Genomic DNA, 22,829 nt, shown 5'->3' on the forward strand with positions numbered 1-22,829 from the left:
GTTGTTCATATCTGGTTAGTACGACATCTCTGTGTGTGTATTGCTTTCATTATTAGCTTCACATGTAAATTTTTATCTATAGAATCTATTTTAGAGTGAATTTGCGCCTTTTAAGACCAATTTAAATAAAAATTACAAGCGTTTTATTTATAAGTAATTTTTAAAGTAAAGCTTTAAGTTTTAGTAAGGCCAGCGAACTAATATCACAATTGAATTTTCTATATATTTTTCATATAAAAGAAAACTAGTTTTTCCTATAATTTATAGTTGAAATTTCATCCTTTTTCACCCTACCGTGCACTACTGACTTAATTTATTAATTAAATTCTAGCATTCTCATAATGACTTCATTCAGTTGAGCTCAAAACTTAAAAAAAACTCCGAAAATTATTTAAATCGTACGTACGTATGAATGGCAGCCCTGGTGTTAGATCAACACCTAAGTGCTAATGGAGTGAAATGAAGCAATTGTATAAGATAAATGATATCCGTGCGGCGTGCACTGGGATTGAGACTCGTTCGCATATTCAACGGACTTGAGTTATCTGTAGATCCTGTTTAGCTATTATTAAACTATACTGGCCAGTTTGGCTCTGGGATTTAGGAAAGTAATATAAACAATGGATGCTTCTGTACCTCAACATATAAAATCATAACTTCATTATTATTGTGATACGTTGAATATTAAGATTTATCGAAAACAAATGTCATTATATAATTTAATTTCCATGCTTGTGGTGTATCTAGTATTCTTATATGTAATAAAGTTTGAAGTATTGCCTAGAAATGTTAGTTCGATATTGATAATTAATATTAATCAGTATCCTCGTAGTATGATTGATATAAATAATTCTTTACTAACTAGCTCATTAAGATACCATCCAAAATATGGGGTTCCTTCCGAAACAGAAATATCTGCGCATGAGTCGTTATAGGGCGGCAACAAATACTGTTACAATATATAAATTTATTATATATTATTATTATTATTTTATAAACTTATTCCAAATTTTCTCAACACTCCGGAACTATTGCAATATATCAATTTTAGAATACTAACACTTGGTACTAGATCGCAAGAACCATTCATAGTTAACTGATGTCGCACAAATGAAGGTTTCCGAGCTTCAATAAAAATACTTATGAACTCATTCAATAAAAACTTCGTGTCTGTTGATATTGATTTAGATTTTAATATAAATAAATGAGCACAATTTAAAAATACAATAAATAAGAGAATTGCTGCAATACATGATCTATTATGAAGCTGAAATATAAATTCAAAAGAAGTTTTTAATCTAGTGTTATACCGAGAAAGGCAGTATCTCGGCCAACCTCTATATAGGTAATCTCTTTTTTAATATTTACAAAATTTTTCCCCTTTCATTTCAGGTGTAACAATTCTTACACATTTAGTATTTTTTGCATTAAATAATAAATTGTTTGCACAAAACCAATAGACAGTCTTAGAGAGAGCACGGTTAACATTGTCAACAAATACTTCATTAAATAACTTTAAAGTTCAAAGAACCGCTATATGCAAACAGTACTGTTTCATGATTATTTCCTACAAGGTAAATCGTTAAAAGATAAGAAACAGAGATTTATTTATTCATTAAATTAATTTATTATTTAAATGACCCTTATATTGAGCCCTATTGCACCCCCATTTTTATAAGTGAACTAGATGATGATTTACCATTGATAAGAACATTCTGAATTCTTTCACTGAAGTAGGATATTATAAAATTCAGAAGTATTCCAAAGACTCCATAATGGTGTAGTTTCCTGAGTAACGCATAATGCTGGACGAAATCAAAAGCTTTAGATAGGTCACAAAAAACACCATAAGCGTAATGTGACTCCGTGGATCCGATTTGTCGATTTTGATTCGATTCGCGGGACCCTAATTTGTAATGGTTTTTCTGGTGGAACATATTGTTTTGTGAATACTTTAATATTCATTGAGTGAACAGTGGTTAACATCTATTTACTAAACCATGTCATTTCACCGTATGTATAGTCCATAGTGTAGGAGATATTATAATTAAACGCATAAAAGATGAAAAAATAATGAAAAGCAGCTGACGGAAACAAAATGCATTAAGCATGCGGCGGTGGAGCCCGGGCGACTAGGTGAAGCTCCCCCCCCCCTCCACCCTCGCGCCTGAATGAATCGTGTTGTTCCATTATCTTTGTTTACACCTCTAACAATAAAACAGAAAGAATCGCCGCCCGACTCGCCTACGCGACGCTCTCACGAACTACACTCTTGTGTATCGTACAGACTCGTTCCGACAATAAATGTCTTTTGCTTGTGTAACGGCCGCGTACTCCTCATGTGCTAGGATGATAGTGAAAATAAAATTAACTCATAGACAAGCGCAATTCAAAAGGACAAGTAATACGGTTTTGTATTAGTAGGGTGGGCCAGATAGTATTTCTCCTACCGTGAACAACGCCTTGCGGAGACTTTTTGCAAGAGGATTCCAAGCCAAAAACCCTGGACAAGCGTCCAGGTAGTTGCTCTCCCTAGAGCAAAGTCCCTACTTCCTTGGGTGATCTTGTAACGTGGTGAGACATGAGCATGGATTATTAATGCCAACAACGCTCCCTTGATTTCCCGGACGCTATTTTGTCATCTTCATCCTAAATTATGTCGCCAATGTTATATGAATATTGATGGCATGCCTTACTTTGAAACCTTAAGTTTATACAACAAAATTATACATATTTATTAATATGGCTTTACTCACGTTTTATCGGTGTGGGTACCGACTAGTTTCGGACCATTCAGAGGTCCTTCATCAGGGTGAGTGTAGTGGGTTCGCGATAACGTGTCTTTTACTGTGGACTTCGGCTCCAATTTCGCGGCTGGACAGAGCGGGTGTCACAAACTAGTCGGTACCCACACCGATAAAACGTGAGTAAATTCAAATTCTTTTATAATTCAGAATTATGCTTGTGTTTTTATTGGGTCTTAAAAAAGGATTGTGTGGTTATTATTATTTATGAAACCATTTATGAAATTTATGAAACATCGGTAAAAGTGAAACTATTTTTCACATTATTGATATTTAACTAAAAATTTTTGGAATAATATTCCATTAAGGGTATAAAAATCGCTTTATTAATCTTAATTTTATACTTGGAAAATTGGAATGATAATGGGAAATAATAAAAACAAACAGAATAGCGTGGAGCACTGGCACAAATGAGTAATAGTCTATACACTACACGGTCAGCTGCTGCGAACTATAGGCGCCGCCCGACCGTCACGCGACATGCAACACGCAGACGAAAAAGTTTGAGACGATGTAGTAAAATTTCACTTTAATAACTCAAAAATCGAATTACTTTCACACAATCAATATAAATCAGAGATAGAGCAGAACACGTGCCGCACTGTGACCAGCTAGCGTGGTGTTTGGTTGTGCCACACCCACTCTCAACCTCACTCTCACCCTCACTCTCACCTTACAGAGCCAGGCGATGCGCATCGTGCGGACGGTGGGCCAGGCGTTTGACGTTTGTCACAAGATACAAGACAACTCCCCTGAACATCCTGTGGCGTCCACATCGAGCGCTGGCGACGAGCACGCGGCCGCCACCACTACCAAAGGTAATGGAGCATGACCACGGCACGAAGAACACACACACGGTTTTATTATCTTAATAATTCTCTTGAAACTTTGGATTTTTTTATTGATTCATGAAACTGTCGTATAAGGTTTCTTGTAAGGGAACTAAGCTTAATGCAATATTATCTCACATGATCTCTGTTCTACTTATTGCTTAAATTGCTCTTGGCATCTGTTATACTTATATGCTGACTGATGTTCGGATGACTCCGGTTCCAGTGGTCGTCACCCTCTACGTAACTCACGAGCCGGCGAATGCCATGAACTGTGTGTCGCTTTGCATTTTAAAATATGTATCAATTATGACTTTGTTGGATACGTTTTGGCATCGGAGCGAGAGTATATTATGCGCGAGCTGCGAATTTCTGTAACAAATAATAATGTTTGTTTCAGTTAATGACAGTGATAAATTGTTTGTGACGGTGGCAAATAGTATTACGTCTTTCAGTAAAAAATATGACAGACTTTTATAACGTTTACTAAAATTAAATGCAACATTAAACATACCTGAGTGCTAACAACAGGCCAGGTGTCACAATCAATTATATACCTAATAATATAAATAACCCTATGCTATCTCTGTTGAATGACTGGAGTCGCCTTACCCCCTGGCCACAGCCAACAGCGGTACGGATTGCCGCGTGGATTGCGACGCGGCAAGCGGCATGTGGCCGGGGGGTGTCAGTTATCAACAACACATCACTCGGGAGCACAACTCTCAAAGAGACTCGAGAATAATTTTATATTATTAAATTCAAAAAAAGGATGAATAATCACTCGTAATAATCATAAATATGAAACATATTCTTAATGGTAGACAATTATTGGAGAAGGTATTAATTACTACGTCATATTTTGTGGGTTTCATCGACACATTACACAAATGAAAGGTATTCGAAAACTAGTTTGTATTAGTTAGTTTTGTGTGAATAAATGAAACGGTTACGCAGTACGCGGCGTGCCTTAGAGCGCTTTCGCACTACATCCGATCAGAGTACGGTCCGTATCCGTGAAAACACGGTCCGAAGTAGTCGTAGAACTATTTCTATGGTAGTTTACGCACGAGATCCGGATTCCGTCATCCGTTTGCGTTCTGTCAACCGTATAGATAGGTCTACGACTACTTCTGACCGTGTTTTCACGGATACGGATCGGACTCTGATCGGGCGTACAGCGCGGCGTGCCTTAAGGCACCCTAGAGATATGTATCTACTTAAGGTTTATTTGAGTGCGAGAGTCGCAGCCACTCCGCCACGCCGGCCGCTCAGTGAGCAGCGCGTCGTTAATCTAAAAGCGATTTATGCCAACTATAACATTAGTTTTCTGGGGGACATCTTCTTACAACACGCTAAACATAAATTACGCATGTATTTCATATCTAATCGACAGTTATAACTCATGACTAAATAATATTGATGGTAGCTTTATCCCGACCAATATAATTAATACAAATGTTAGTTTCAGTCTCACGCGCAAACTACTCAATGATACGTGATGTATGGTATTTTGTACACACATTGTCAGGGGACTGGGTAGTGATAAAAATTAGTGTATAAATGATGGTTTGCCATAGTTTCAACTAATTTTTATTTATTAATTTCAATTAAAATTCTTATATAATTGTATTTATTCAAGCAAAACAAAAGTTATAACTATATTTACAAAACTAGGATTACATTAAATTAAGGTCGCTACGGGCAAGTGTATACTGGCAGCATTTCCGTGTTGGATATCTAAGCTGATCTGTTGCGGCTTGAGTATCCAGTACAGTCCATTCCTAGCGATACTTTCTAAGAAAAAAGCGATTCACGAGATTTTATGCAACGAGTAGTCGTTGATAGATTGAGAGATGACGGCTATAATATTGTAAAAAACGGAGATAGCCGAAATTCTCTACGTTTTAAGCAACTATTCCCTTTCAAACTTAGCCGGATTATAATTTGTAATTACTACTATTTCAAACTTATGTTCAAACAAATCGCTGCACTTTTCATACTAAACTAAATTTAAACTTTTACTTAGGCTGCCCCGCCTTTTATTACGTAGTATTTACATCCTCTTTGATTCAGTAGACCTATTGAGTTGCGTAGATAGTACTTTGTACATTTTCCGCGCCTTTGGCCCCAAGGGCCAAGTGTCTTGACACCAAACAGCACAAAGATGTAAGATTTACTAGAGACTGATATTTTGGTGAAGACAGTATGTCTTCGGCAGCCGGAACAGTAGCCCCAGCACCTACGGGCGTAACTTGGGCATGAGAACTACATTGTAATGGAAATTTTTACACTCGCATCCGCATACTTCTCAATGTTAAAACAGAGATTCAGACCCAATTACGGGAAAACACAGCTTGCATTAAAAAATATCACTGGGTATGGTGATGACCGTGTAGTGTATATAAGTGTATATGACTAATACTCTGCCAGTGCACCACGCTATTTTGTTTGTTTTTGTCAGTGTTTAATGTAAATGTTGTTATTTATTAAAGTGAAACTTTTATTTGCTTTTGGTAAACAACGACATGAAAAAGAATTGAAAGTATTCTTCAACTTAAAGTATTATTGATAAAGCGATTTTTATATCCTTAATGGAATATTATTCCAAAAATTTTTAGTTAAATGTCTATGTGAAGAAAAGTTTCACTTTTACCGTGGTTTCATAAAACCACACAATCCTTTTCTTTATTTGACATTGAGACTTTGTCAACCGACCATTTAATAATCCTATTTAAGTTTTCCTGCAGATCTAAGTGGTATAGGTTTCCAATTTTCATCGTGCCGCCTAATAAATTTACTTACTTAATTAAATTTTTAGTTAAGAAATAGAAATGATTAGCACCAAAAACTTGACTGTTTAGTAAATTTGATAAAATATATTTATATAAATATATTTTAGTTTATTCATTATGAAGTGGTTTCCATTTTCTATTCGTTGCAATATGCAGTGAATTTGTTTGCCACTATCACATCATTATTTGTACTATTAACCCGAATTCAAAAAGTATTACAATAACTTTTTTGAATTAAAAATAAATTTGGAATAGCTCCAGTCTCGGAGTGCAGTGCTTCTGACACGGGTGGACCGTCCAGCTCAAAGGCGACCGAGGAGATCACAGTAGCAATTAAACCAAAGCTGAGCGTAGAGCTGCCACCGCCAAAGAAAGATGAAAAGCGACGTATCTCCCAAGTAAGTACAACCAACGTTCATTATACTTAATTAAAGTTTTGGAAGTGGTGTGACAATGGAAAACACGTGGACTTATCTGTAATAATAATAATAATATAATAATAATAATATTGACACACTTTTTACACAAATTATCTTGCCCCAAGTTAAGCATATATAGCCTGTGTTATGGGTTACAAGACAACGATATATTTAATACAATATACTTACTTAAACATACATAAATTCATATAAACATACATATTAACATACATAAATAAATATAAACATCCATGACTCGGAAACAAACATCCATATTCATCGTAATAACAAATATGTTTTTAAAACTTTATCCATATAATTATGTTACCACTCCAAACTTGAGCGTAAAGTAAAATATGTTTCAAAATTTACAATTTATCCTCGTCGCCATTTCTAATGTTTCTCGTTCACGCGTGAAACAATCTAAGCTAATCTTTACTATGTAGCACTACACCCGGGGACGTCCGCTCGCAACTGATAGCCGATTAGAACTGGCCTTCCGCTGTAGCGTCCATTCCGTATAAAGCACTCAACGTCACACGGTTAATGTCACCGTCGATGTCATGACAGTGACAATGATTGTTAACTCATACTCAGTTCAGACTAGATGTTAATACACTACAATATCCTCACGGGTTTTGCTCGGTCGATCTATCGTAGTCAGAACATCTTTAATTATTTATTTAAGTTTTACAACTCTGCCTTATGTTGACCTCGTTTGTTGCGATTCTAAAAACTGATCTAGCTAAATGTCATCCTGGGCAAAAGCTTTTTACAGAGTATTGACAGTATTCGCCGGTACAACTATATTATGATCCAACTCTTATTATTGCAGTTAACTTACTAAAACGACAGTAGTGTCTCGATGACAAACACCCAACACATTTCCACATTATTACAGTACTTTACCATTACCCGAATTCAATTCTGCGTATAACACGGTTATTCCGACATATAACGCGGGGATTTTACACATACGTATTTCTGTACTGTGAAATTTATAATAATTTTTATTATCTCATAATTAGCTTCGCGTACCTTTGTACGTGTATCAATTACGTTATTAGATATTAAATAAGAATATTTTATTAAAATTGTGGATTAAATAAAATTATAAAATACTAAAACAATGCAAACATTTGGAAATACTTGTTGCGAATTGTGATTAGTTATTATTATTCTGAATTACGAGGTCGTTAAAACGCGTTATAGGAGAATAACCCTATTACCGGGCATTACCTGTATTATAGTTTACGTAATGAATAATCAAAAATAATAGATTACCTTAATATTAAGCTTCTTTTGATACTATTATATATAATATAATATTATACAACAATACTTTCCAATTGATTACTTTTCAGGTTCGTTACAGAAGTTCATTGAACAAATTAAGAAAATGTTTAAGTTTTTAAAATAAATTATTACTTAAAAATTCTTATTAATTTACTCGCATTATTCTATTATACTATGTACTTTTTATCGGTCAATGATTTATGTGTTTTGTTTTTTAAGTGTATTAAGTTGTACTCTTTGTTTCCCGAATAAAATAAAATAAAATTTGCTCTGTTCACAGGCAGTCCCGAGCATAAATTTGCCTGATCTGCCGGAGTGCGTGATCAAGATGGAGAAGTGTCCGTCGCCGGTCCCCGAGGGCGCCGGGCTCGGGCCGCTGAGTGCCCAGCATCAACTGCAGCTGTTGAAGGAGAGGCTGGAGCAGCAGGCGCAGCAGACGCAGGCTGCCGTAGCACAGCTCCAGCTGCTGAGGGACCAGCTGGCCGCAGAACAGGCCGCACGCTGCGAAGCACAGGTATTGCACCTTCACAATAACTTCAATTATATTATTGAATATAACAACATTATACAACGTGTTTACGTGTGGGAGGCTCCTTTGCACAGGATGTCGGCTAGATTATGGGTACCACAACCGCGCCTATTTCTGCCGTGAAACAGTAATGTTTAAGCATTACTGTGTTTCGGTCTGAAGGGCGCCGTAGCTAGTGAAATTACTGGTCAAATGAGACTTTTGTCTCAAGGTGACGGGCTCAGAATTTTTGGGTTTTACAAGAATCATGAGTGGCATTGCATTGTTATAGGCAAGGCGTATCTATTAGTAATAGTAATAATAGACAATTACCATCAGACGAACGTCCTGCTCGTTTCGTCTCTCTCTTTAAAATCTGCATGCGGACCGATGTCCAACATATATTTTTGTTGATGAGCTCAGACTGCTAGTTTTAAGTACGGAAGAGTTAAAATAAGTAGAAGTAAAAGCCGGCAACGCTCTTTCGATTCCTCTGGTGTTGCAAGAGAGTGTGGGCGGCGGTGATCACTTAACACCAGGTGACCCGTACGCTTGTTTTTCCTCCTATTCCATAAAAAAAAGTCCTTTTGAATATTTCTCCTTCACAGAAAATAATGATATGAACGGCTACAAATTGAAATGCGACTTAGACGCAAAGCTTTTAATGTCGTTCTAAATTAAACCTTATTACAACGTATGATTGTAGTTCATTATCTTAACGTCAATCTCAATGAAGATATCCTTCCTCCCTTTCTAAATCAAATTCTCGCTCTAGACAAAAATTTTGGACCTTCAGTGCCAGACAACACCAAAAAGAAAAGAGAAAACCACATCTCTATATTTAGCGCTTTTATTAAGCTTAGAAATAGACTTTACATTTGTATTCTATTGCTTTCTCGAGCAGTATGTAATAATTAATTTAACTATTTACGCTAGAGTGTGCGGCAACCAAATTACTCTACAATTAGCACGCTCGAGTCCTTGAAACAGATATCATATAATTTGCATGCAACTGTTATAAATATCTATATATTCTAGGTCTTTATGCCTTATGCTCTATTAACCCACTAACAATTTCCAAGGAATCTCGATTTCAGAACCAGATCACAATATATATATAATTGGATTATTTCTTACATAAATTTATCGAATGAACTTTCTTTAGCGGTGTTTCCAGGTTGATAAGATATAGAAGCCTTGAAGCAATTTGCATACAACAGCCTTAAAAATCAGCAATCGGCTTAATAATTCCTCTACACCACGAGTTGTCAAATATTTTCTAGAATAAAAAGAGGCCGCACCTAAATCTATATAAACACCTATTTCCAAAATTTCAGTCTCGCACACATCAACTGATAACTCACAACAAGGAGCTGCTAGAACATATCGCGGCGCTAGTGTCGCACTTGCAAGATCGGGAGAAAGTCTCTCCTCAACCAATCAGCGCTCAACAACTCACTCTTCTGCCCCAGGTAACTTCTACCAACTCTATCCTTGCTTATCACTACAGCATGAATGTTTGTCGTTGTGCAACTTTCAATTACGTTTGCATCTTACATGTAACATGTTACACAGTGTAGATATTTTTATTATTTCCTTTTTCTACTAAGCATTATTTAAAATAATATTAAAATTTATATAAAGTGCATGGATATTATTTATATTACTTGGCACGACGCACGTTTAGTTATTTTTCGCGACGGGTGACTGTGAAAACAATATATTTAAAATAAACGCAAACAAATACCTGTTTCGACAGTACGAGCACTTAATATACTGTTTAATGATATTTAAAATTACAAATGTTCCATATAATGCAACCGTAAACATACAATAATATCATAAATGTGAACAGTTTGAAAAATCCTTTCACTTGCATTACACGAAGAAGAAACTGTGGAATAGAAGAAATATTCATTTAGAAACGGAGAAGCTTAGAAAATCCAAATGTGCAAACAGTAAGTACTCGTGTCATCTTAGTTAATAACTCAACTTAAGTGTAATAGAGACATAACTTATAGGTTGGTGACAATTCTGACGAGGGAATCTAGAAGTCATCACCTCATATACTTCAAACGGTTATACATAATATGATAAAACTAACAATTCAATTGATTCAATAAGGTAGGTGGAAACTTACATGTATTTAAAACAAAGCTCCCAATCCATTGCGAAATATTTTTTTACTGACGTACAAATCAACCGAGAGTGGATAATAATGTTGTTGAAATACACTTTTATATTAAGAAACACTACATTAATTAATAATTAAATATCTCTAGTTCACAAACCTGTTTACCTTTTTCAATAGTTGTACAAAAGTATAGAGAAATAGCGCACTAGAGCTTCACCGTCCGCGTGTCTCAACATAATATAATTTAATATACTAAGCTTAGATTAAAGATTGGTCTTCGCTGCACTCCAACTTGATACCGCACTACCTAAGAACAATAGCTTTTTTATTACAGCATCTATTAGATGCTTGCATCGGCATTGGCATCTATCAAGTTTTGTACCGAGGTAACACTGAAAATTTTTAGAAAATGAAAAACGGCTTATTGTAGAGAGTTGCCACGTAACGTATTTTAAATTGAAATCAATAAAATACAAAATACTGATGATAAGTGATCCCAATGTCTTTCTTATTTCTTGCAGTATTATTTTTACAAGTTTTACTACGGCATTTTTAGTCTCAATTATAAGCAGAGTTTAACAGAACATGTGGCACGTCAACGTCACACATTGTTCGAGACTGGCTTGAAAACGCCCACTTGGGCGTAGTATCAGGTGCTGCACTTTGTATCTAGTTGGAACGCAGCGGAGAAAAATGCTTAATATAAGGTACGAAGCATTAAAAAAATAGAGTCTGCGAGTTTCGATATTTAAGTAAATTCTCGTAAACCATTTAATATAACGATATCTATGTTTCCCATCCTCACCACATGTGTGTTTGCTGTTTCATTAATTATTTAATTTAAGTCACCATCGTATAATTTCTGTTATTTATTTCTAAAATCTATTTCTTGTTACCTGATTACACATCATGTCCGTCATAAACAGTCACAGATGCTTTGTATAACAATAGGGGTTGAAGTATGAAATCATCGTACTGAAGTGAATTTGTTGAATTGTAATTGTTTTTTGATTTGGCATTAAAAGTATAAAAGAAATGCAAAGGAAGCCTAGGTAAATACTTCGAAATAATATATTTTTCAAACTTACAAAACAAAAACAATTTCATGCTTTGACCCTTAATAACACGAATGATGTAATTCAATGTACCAACAGCTGGTGTTACATAAGTAGTTCTAATTAGCTTTATCTGTTGTATGCATTGTGTTCAGCTCATACCTATGAATCTTGTTAAAGTATTGAATGTATTTTGTAGATTTAAATAGTAATCACCTCCAGAAGGCATGACTACATGGCGATCCATTGATCACGGCCATGGGTACATCATTACTACTTATTATTAGAGTAGGTAAGTACTCAGAGTTCCAACAGCAAATATCGTAACACTTATATCAACAACAATTAAAATTACTTGCACAACACGGACTAGTAAAAAAAGAAGGACTCTGCGCCGTGATATTAGCAAGTGAAGCACCTTTATGCTAGTGTGTGTGCGGTTACGGGGTATACCAGTTACACGATTTTTTCTCCCTTAAATAATCATATATCCACAAATATTTTATAGTATTGTTTTTTACACTTTTTCACAACGCACCACGGCATTATTATAATATTTTATTGCGACGCAAACTGATCTGTCACAGACGATGGCAAATCTCATAATGGCGGCCGACCGGCTTGTAATACGGGCTATGTATTTACACGTTTACCGGCTTGTTTTGGTGCCTCACTGTTATGTAAGGTGACACAGAGTCCTTATTTTTTACTCGTCCGTGTTGCACAATACTGGGCAAGCAATCAATTGATCGCAATTTAGTGGCATGTTTGGACACCGGCAATTACTAATAATTGTACGCTCATCACGAATATATCAATGTTGTGGTACGAGTAGCGATATGTTTTCATATTGTTGTTTGTTTTTTGGAATGCTAGTATAAGTCAATGGAAAAAAACATGATTTTTCTTATTTAATTATATCCTCCAGTTGTGGGCATATTTTGTATAAATAATTTATAGAAATATTCATTGTAAATAATTGGATATAGTCTCAGAAGTATTACCCAAAATAACAAATTATTTATATTTAAATGGTCTAGATCTCAAGTCAATTTCCTGATAAGCTATTACAAGGGTCGAGCAGACTGATATTTTGAATAGAATACTTTTTAAAGGATTCAAATGCGTGTACTGGGTTTTTTACATTAGGTATTAGCATAAATTTACATTTTTTATAATTTATCTATTTAACCCGACGTTTTGTGACCTTTGCTGAAGTACGTTTTCAGGGGAACTGAATTATAGTTACAACTACACACATTTGAATCCTATTAGTAGTATTTTATTTAAATGTTCTCACACCTATTTGCAAAGAAAATAGTAGGCTGATAATTGTAAAATCAAATAGAAATGCCAAGATTTACGTACGATGCGTCATAGGAACTGTCCTAGCTGAGCGGTGCACCCGTTCACTCTGGGATGCAGATTAGAATTCCGTATCGTCCATAAATGTTGGCTCTTAACATTTAAATAGAAATATTTATAACTATTGTAATTCTTAGGCGAAGTCTAGAGAGAGCAGTGACGCACACAACCACGGATCCGCAGCATCCAACGGCAATCTGACACCATTGTCGCAAGGAGGTGTTACTTTCATGGCCCGAAACAACAAGGGTGTCGAACAAAATGTCGAAAACAACAACAATATTATATCGTCGCCCACATCGTCTGGAGAGAAAGTTAGCAGACCCAGCTCCAGCCCAAGCTTCAGCAATATGACAAACGAACAAATCCAAAATTATCTTATCACGAAATTCGAGGACATGACTTTCTCCAAGGATGACAATACCAGCTGTCAGCAATACTACCAAAACTCAAACGCTTTTCCAAATATTCCTCCAATCGTCAATAATTACAGCAATTCTGACTTAGAAAGTCTGTTAAACCAGTACAAGATGAATTCTTCACCAGAAGAACTGGGTGCAGCTCAAGCGATGAGCATCGGCCATTCCCAGAGTTCCCTGTACAGCCAGCCGTCGTCCTCCCCGGACAGCTCGAGCTCGGACGAGGCTGACGGAGTGCCGTTCATCCTACCGCTGTCGCATGGGGCCACGCTCGCAACAACTGGGCACGACGGCCGCGTGCGCCTGGTCGTGCCTGTGACTCCTTCGGAGAGCAGTTCGAACGTGGCAGATTCAACCGAGCCGAGCGGGCCCTCGCTGACAGTCCCTGACGCCGGGCACCTGGCTCCCGGCGCGCCCATCACTCGCTCCACCAGTGAGAAATTGCCGCACCGAAGCGAGATGATGTTAGCGCTGCGCTCGCAGTGGACGCGGCACACCACCAAGTAGACGGTGCTGATAACATATTCATCTTTTAGTCATTTAACAAGGTTTTATTGCAGCCCGCAGGCTACACAAAGGAGGTTGTAGATTTATAATCAAAGTTACTCAACATTTGGTTACTTTCCTTCTGTAATCATCTCTTTGTTATCTCAGCTCAAGTGCTCAGCAACTCTTTTGGCAATACACTATTAGTATAAGGTCCTCCTTAGAGAGCCTGCAACGATAACCTACTGTTTCAATTCAAATCGGCAGATAATATTGTTACAATAAATAGAAATTGCGACATTTAAAGGCATTTATTTATTCATAATATTAAGAAATCTGGTTTGTAGTTAAAATAATTCATAGCTTGTTTCTTTCTTATTAAAATAAATGATCAGTATTACCTATATCAATATTATAATCACAAATAATGATTTATATAACGTAAATATTATTATTATCATCACAAATTAATGATCTACCTAGCGTAAATATTATTATTATAATCACAAATTAATGATCTGTATAGCGGAAATATCATTATTATCGACACAAATTAAGTATCTGTATAACGTAAATATGATTATTATTGACACAAATTAAGTATGTGTATAACGTAAATATCATTATTATCGACACAAATTAAGTATCTGTATAACATAAATATCATTATTATAGACACAAATTATGTATCTGTATAACGTAAATATCATTATTATTGACACAAATTAAGTATCTCTATAACGTAAATATCATTATCATGGACACAAATTAAATATCTGTATAACGTAAATATTACATATTATTGAAATAAATTCAATATCTCTATAACGTAAATATCATTATTATCGACACAATATAGTATCTGTATAACGTAAATATCATTATTATTGGCACAAATTAAATATCTGTATAACGTAAATATCATTATAATCGACACAAATTATGTATCTGTATAACGTAAAAATCATTATTATCAACACAAATTCAGTACTTGTATAACGTAAATATCATTATTATCGACACAAATTATATATCTCTATAACGTAAATATCATTATTATCGACACAAATTAAATAACTATATAACGTAAATATCATTACAATCTACATAAATTAAATATCTGTATAACGTAAATATCATTACAATCTACATAAATTAAATATCTTTATAAAGTAAATATCATTATTATCGACACAAATTATGTATCTGTATAACATAAATATCATTATTATCGACACAAATTATGTATCTGCATAACGTAAATATTATTATTATCGACAAAAATTAGTATCTCTATAACGTAAATATCATTATTTTAGACACAAATTAAATATCTGCATAACGTAAATATCATTATGATCGACACAATATAATAAATATATATATATATATAACGTAAATATTATTATCGACACAAATTATGTATCTGCATAACGTAAATATCATTATTATCGACACAAATTATGTATCTGTATAACATAAATATCATTATTATCGACACAAATTATGTATTTGCATAACGTAAATATTATTATTATCGACACAAAATAAGTATCTCTATAACGTAAATATCATTATTTTAGACACAAATTAAATATCTGCATAACGTAAATATCATTATGATCGACACAATATAATATATATATATATATATATATATATATATATAAAACGTAAATATTATAATCGACACAAATTATGTATCTGTATAACGTAAATATCATTATAATCGATACAAATTATGTATTTGTATAACATAAATACCATTATTATCAACACAAATTCAGTACTTGTATAACGTAAATATCGTTATTATCGACACAAATTAAGTATCTGTATAACGTAAATATCATTATTATTGACACAATATAGTATCTGTATAACATAATATCATTATTATCGACACAAATTAAATATCTGTGTAACGTAAATATAATTATTATCGAAACAAATTCAATATCTCTATAACGTAAATATCATTATTATCGACACAAATTAAATATCTGTATAACGTAAATATAATTATTATCGAAATAAATTCAATATCTCTATAACGTAAATATCATTATTATCGACACAATATAGTATCTGTATAACGTAAATATCATTATTATCGACACAAATTAAATATCTGTATAACGTAAATATAATTATTATCGAAACAAATTCAATATCTCTATAACGTAAATATCATTATTATCGACACAAATTATGTATCTGCATAACGTAAATATCATTATTATCGACACCATATAGTATCTGTATAACGTAAATATCATTATTATCGACACAAATTAAATATCTGTATAACGTAAATATAATTATTATCGAAACAAATTCAATATCTCTATAACGTAAATATCATTATTATCGACACAATATAGTATCTGTATAACGTAAATATCATTATTATCGACACAATATAGTATCTGTATAACGTAAATATCATTATTATCGACACAAATTAAGAATCTGTATAACGTAAATATCATTATTATTGACACAAATTAAATATCTGTATAACGTAAATATCATTATTATCGACACAATATAGTATCTGTATAACGTAAATATCATTATTATTGACACAAATTAAATATCTGTATAACGTAAATATCATTATTATTGCCAAAAATTAAATATCTGTATAACGTAAATATCATTATTATTGACACAAATTAAATATCTGTATAATGTAAATATCATTATTATCGACACAATATAGTATCTGTATAACGTAAATATCATTATTATCGACACAATATAGTATCTGTATAACGTAAATATCATTATTATTGACACAAATTAAATATCTGTATAACGTAAATATCATTATTATTGCCAAAAATTAAATATCTGTATAACGTAAATATCATTATTATTGACACAAATTAAATATCTGTATAATGTAAATATCATTATTATCGACACAATATAGTATCTGTATAACGTAAATATCATTATTATTGACACAAATTAAATATCTGTTAAACGTAAATATCATTATTATTGACACAAATTAAATATCTGTATAACGTAAATATTATTATTATTGACACAAATTAAATATCTGTATAACGTAAATATCATTATTATTGACACAAATTAAATATCTGTATAACGTAAATATCATTATTATTGACACAAATTAATGATCTTTATAACTTATATATCATTATTATCATCACAACTTGATTCCATTGCGGGTTGTGGTTCTTATTATAAATTCAATTTACAGTAGGGTGATGACAAAGAGTTGTTTCTATTTTGGATATCATTGCATATCATTGACATATTTAACATTGTGATAATACTATGCTTTTTGATGGTGAGACCACATATCCTTATTCGTATTTTTTTAAACCAATTTAACATGATCATTCGATAATTATATATTTTAATATATAATATAATTCAAAATTAAATGTACGCTACTACATACCGTTTAATGCATAGACTTAGAATACACAAGCTTATAAACGACCTTACCACATAATAAGTGTAATAAAGAGGGCAACTATAAATGCTGTAGCTCTTTTTCTTTTGGTGTCACGTCAAACACTATCACCGCTTCGGAAACAAATGGCGCTCTAAGAGAGAGAAAGCGGCTCAAGAAACTCTCCCGGCATTCTTCTTTTGCTCTCTTTTTAATAAAATATACACTGTGTACTGTCATTGTTATTGTTATAAAATAATCATAATCTAGTCCCAGGCGGTCCGATCACTTATATATTCAGCTATAGAGTTTACGACAGAACCATTTTTTAATAAAACATATAAATTTATTTATAGATAATGCCTGGCTGGGATGTTATTAAAAAAGTGTAAACATTTACCCTTCAAGCTATAATATATCTTATGAAGCCTACTAGAATTAGTTACAAGCAATCCCTTATTAGTGTTACAATAATGAAATATCTTAGCAGTTGTTAACTTGTTAATCAAAATCAGTTACATATAATATATTCACTTACCTTTTCTATGTTGTAACACCGTAAGAGATATATATATTATATAAAATGTGCCAATTGAAAAAGTTAGATTAGGCCCATTTAATGGTTACTCTGTATATAAAAGATAATTAATATAGTATATTTTATTGTTTTATAGATCTTTACCTTAGGGATAGGTAATATATATATATATTACCTATCCCTGTATATTTGTGGTTATAAAATATTTGTGCCAAATTCAGTTATTGTGTAAAGTGTAATTATAATTTAATTAATTTTAATCCAATAAGCTATGGTTTCCTAAAAGAGCGTTGTCGATACAAAAGTCGGTTATGTACTTAAGTTTATTGACAGTTGATGTTAAGTCCAATAGTACCTACCTTCTACTGTTTTAGAGTGACATCTATAATGCGAACTTAGACTGCTCAGAATTTACAAAAAACTTAGCTTGATTTTTTAATTGGACTGTTTATGCTTAAGCATTAGCTTTAATTATACTGAGCTAAAAGCTGATTAAGCTCTAAGTATAATTTCAGATAATGATCGAATGATGAAGACTATGAAAACGAAATCAATGAAATTTTACTGGGAGGCTCCTTTGCACAGGATGCCGGCTAGATTATGGGTACCACAACGGCGCCTATATCTGCCGTGAAGCAGTAATGTGTAAGCATTACTGAGTTTCGGTCTGAAGGGCGCCAAAGCTAGTGAAATTACTGGGCAAATGAAACTTAACATCTTATATCTCAAGGTGACGAGCGCAGTTCTAGTGCCGCTCAGAAATTTTGGGGGTTTGTCAAGAATCCTGAGAGGCATTGCATTGATATGGGCAGGGCGCATCAATTATCATCAGCTGCGTCCTGCTCGTCGCGTCCCTTATTTTCATATATAATATAAAATAGGTCTAAAAAGAAAAAAAATTGGTAGAGTGTGAATTCGTGCTATAACGTATTCAAAATACTTACAGACACGAATAGTAATGCTATATCAAGACTTCTTCATAACTTTGAGAAGAATTTTTCCTGTTTTCCTTCATTAAATTATTATTCAACGTTACTGTTGAATACAATTCGTATATTTGAGCACCTTTCAACTTAATTTGTTATAATAATATATACTACGTTATATACTTTTTACGGTTCATTATAATGTCCGACTCCTCTAAATAACGCAAGGACATTGAATGGAACCACAGCTTTAAAATTTTATATTGTTCCAAATACTAGTCTAGCGCGTATCTTATAAATTCAGTTTACACTCTAATATTTCTGTGATTTTATTTTATTACATTATTTTATATAATACTAGCTATATTTTGATATTTACTTAATAGAAATAAGTAATAAATAACACTTACCTGTCAGAGCACTTATAACATAAACGATAGTAAATAGAAAGTAGTATTTAATAGTTGTCTCAATGATTCATACTATGAAGTAATTTTATTGTATTGTTATAAATTTGTATTGACACTACGTTACATTTGATGCCTCTTATCATATTGTGTTATGGTCTAATCTGAACAGCTTCAATGAAGGCGATAACACCAAAAAGATTTAAAGATTTGACGACGCTTCTATTGTTCTCGACACGCCCGCGCCTATGCGTCTTTTCTTCAATAGTTCTTTCGCTGTTGAACAAAGACGTTTATATTTACACCTAGCATAATATATGAATAAACTGGATTTTCTTATAATATAACTTTTAACTGTTATACCAAACAATAGTCAAATTAGTGTTATCATTACGGCACTTTATTATATTCTTTAGCGGGCAGTTCAAAATAGTATACACGTGTACACCTAGCATTGAGATGATTCTCTTGAAATAATATGGCTAAGCGTATGTTGAGACGCAGAGGAGAAATATAAAAAGCTTATTCGAAGTGGTCTCCATTGGCTGCAATTCAGTCCTTTAAACGTTGCGGCCACTTATCAATGAAGCACGCACTATTTCCAAAATTCTTCACTGACAATCGTATGGATTGTTTTAGGGACACCAAATTATCATGGCGTTTAGAGCTAGCCGTACTCTCTAAAACTGATCATAAATCATAATCCAGCGGATTAAGATCGGGACTACACGACAGCCAGTATTCAGCTCTGATGAACTCCGAAACGTTCGTTTCCAACCAAGACTGCGTAGACCGATGCTGGAAGAACATTACCTTCTCAAGAATAGTATCTTGATACACTTGTAACGATGTTTTGATACCTTTTTCACAAAAGTATATATCAGTCTCTCCTTCCATAGCTAGCTTCATAGCTAATACCCCAACAAACTACTAATTAGGAAGGAGAGTTATAATGGGTAATAAAATTTTGCCGCTCACCTCATTGTACTCATTTTACTGGTCCACTAGAATACGTTTATTCTTTATACGATGCGAAAGTGTTCGCGCTGCGTCGCAGCATACGGTTAGCCTATTCGTTGCGTGAAAGAGCACGTTTCAACAATGTAATTTAAATAAATATATTTAATAGAAGAAATATGGTGTTTTGTATGGTATTGTGTCATCTTGTTAAATATAAAGAATATTTAAATAAATATTAATATGATGGTGAAGTTTGAAGTCTGAGCTGCGCGTACGAAACGAAGGAACATGATATTATTATGTTTGGACAACAATCGGCAATCTAGCTTAGTATGTTGGTGTGTAGATGATTAAAAATATATAAATGTTACAAACATATTGTGGTTTTATTCTTAATGAGATATACGTCACAGTACAAATGTTGTCTAATTCGTGTTTATAGTTAGACCAGTGCTGAAGCTTTTGAAAATGATAAAAAGTGAAAAAAGTAATAGTAGGATGAAACTTATTGGAAAAGGAATATAATATAACAAAAATGAAAGGAAAAATAAATTACGGGCGGTCTGAGGTCGGGAAGTGGAAAAGGGGGGGTGTTTTAGAGTAAACAACGGCTTATCTCGATTTCCGGCAAAACTACAAGTCCTATGGCAAAAAGTTAAATGGCAAAGTTGTAGGTAATAAAAAGATCTAATACTTTTGTTTTTACACTTTATTCACATAACCTTAAAATTTATTTGAAAAATTCAATAAACCAAGTTTTTGGTTTTTTATTTTTATCTTTACAAAAATAAAATCATGAAATATTGTAAAAAGATATTGTAGAGACTTTCACGTCCCAAATACACTAATTTATTTGAATTGAAATATTTATTTTTTCATCTTATTTTGACTCAAATATCGGAAAAGAACCCTTATTTTCAATGGTAAATTAACCCGTCAAAATATCAGCATTTTTCAAAAAGTTTGTGAGTTTTCTATTGGTTGAAATCTTTACTTTGCGATGGTGTAAAAAGATTCGGAATATTTATCAATAAAATGAAAAAAAAAATGATAATTTAACAATGTATCATTATCCTTTTTACATTTATAAATAGATCTATCAAAGATACTGCTACGAAGTAACAGGTATGAATTCTTTATGAAATGCCTTTTGATGGGCTTAAAAGATCGAAACGTAAGATTTCAACAAATAGAAAGCACACTAACTTTTTGAAAAAAGCTGTTATTTTGAAGGGTGAATTTTCGATTGAAAATAAGGGCTCCTTTTCGATATTTGAGTCACAATAAGGTGAAAAAATAAATATTTCAAATCAAAAAAATTACAGTATATTTGGGACATAAAAAGGTAACTTTTTACAATATTACGTGAAACAATTTTTTTTACTGTAAAAGATAATAATAAAAATGAAAATACGAGACAAGCAGGATGTTAAGTTGATGGTAATTGATACGCCCTGCCCATTCCAATGCAGTGCCGCCCAGGATTCTTGAAAAACATAAAAATTCTGAGCGGCAATACAATTGCGCTCGTCACCTTGAGACATAAGATGTTAAGTTTCATTTGCCCAGTAATTTCACTAGCTACGACGCCCTTCAGACCGAAACACTGCTTCACGGCAGAAATTTACAATAAAAAAAACTGCACAAAATATCGACTAAAATCTCTTTTCTAAAATGAAATGAGTACCTATGTAAAAAGTATAAAATAATGATTTTCTACAATATTTGAAGTTGGTGGTATGTTTAGTATCATAACTTGGCACCAAGTCCCTCAAGCATAAATACAACGCTGGATATTGCAAATAGAGTTGCATTGAATTTAGTAATGGGATTTACAGAATGAATGCGTCTGAAAACAATTTTAATCGGACACTATGAGTTATGATTTAATGAAACGAAAAAATAACTCCATAAGTATAATATTCTGTATGTGTGTTTTAAACTTTTAACTTTAAAGATTCTATCTGTATATAATTCATAATAAATAAAATAGGAGTTCATAGTACGTTGGATTTAGTCCAAAACTAAGAATCTACAATAAAACAATTTTTTACCAGTATAAATATAAATTCCAAGCGTATGTCTTGAAAATATTGGAGACGTTCTAAGTCACCAGTCCTGAAAATGTGGTTCCTCCCTTTGCACAGGACGCCGGATAGATTATGGGTATCACAACGGCACCTATTTCTGCAATGAATGTGTAAGCATTATTGTGTTATTGTAAAATAATGGGCAAATGAGTCTTAACATCTTTATGTCTCAAGGTGACGAGCGCAATTGTATTGCTGCTCCGAATTTTTATGTTTTTCAAGAATCCTGAGCGCCACTGCATTGTTATGGGTAGGACGTATCAATTACCATGAACTGAACGTCCTGCTCGTCTAGTCCCTAAAAAAAATACACGAACTGAGCGTTGTCGAAAGCTGGCCTTGGTAACTTCAAAAAGTCGTC

At 33.3% G+C, this 22,829-nt stretch overlaps 1 protein-coding gene and 1 long non-coding RNA gene across 4 annotated transcripts in view; both read left to right on the forward strand.

The window, feature by feature from the left end:
• The window catches only part of LOC126978460 (carboxyl-terminal PDZ ligand of neuronal nitric oxide synthase protein), a 158,658-nt gene that overhangs the window by 131,008 nt on the left and 4,821 nt on the right, over positions 1–22,829 (forward strand). The window contains exons 6-10 of one of the 3 annotated variants that reach the window (XM_050827273.1): positions 3,484–3,622; positions 6,685–6,827; positions 8,425–8,658; positions 9,990–10,124; positions 13,344–15,559. In XM_050827273.1, the coding sequence (XP_050683230.1) occupies positions 3,484–3,622; positions 6,685–6,827; positions 8,425–8,658; positions 9,990–10,124; positions 13,344–14,132 (1,440 nt within the window). In that variant the 3' untranslated portion in view covers positions 14,133–15,559. Of the gene's footprint in view, positions 1–3,483; positions 3,623–6,684; positions 6,828–8,424; positions 8,659–9,989; positions 10,125–13,343; positions 15,562–22,829 lie in introns of those variants that run through there. The other 2 variants (XM_050827272.1, XM_050827274.1) reach the window with 2 other exon arrangements.
• On the forward strand, positions 15,929–20,754 carry LOC126978495 (uncharacterized). The gene is made up of 2 exons (XR_007732629.1): positions 15,929–18,935; positions 18,967–20,754. It is a non-coding gene; the product is annotated as an uncharacterized LOC126978495 (long non-coding RNA).

The sequence above is a fragment of the Leptidea sinapis genome, chromosome Z (assembly GCF_905404315.1).
Source record: "Leptidea sinapis chromosome Z, ilLepSina1.1, whole genome shotgun sequence".
Lineage (NCBI taxonomy): Eukaryota > Metazoa > Arthropoda > Insecta > Lepidoptera > Pieridae > Leptidea > Leptidea sinapis.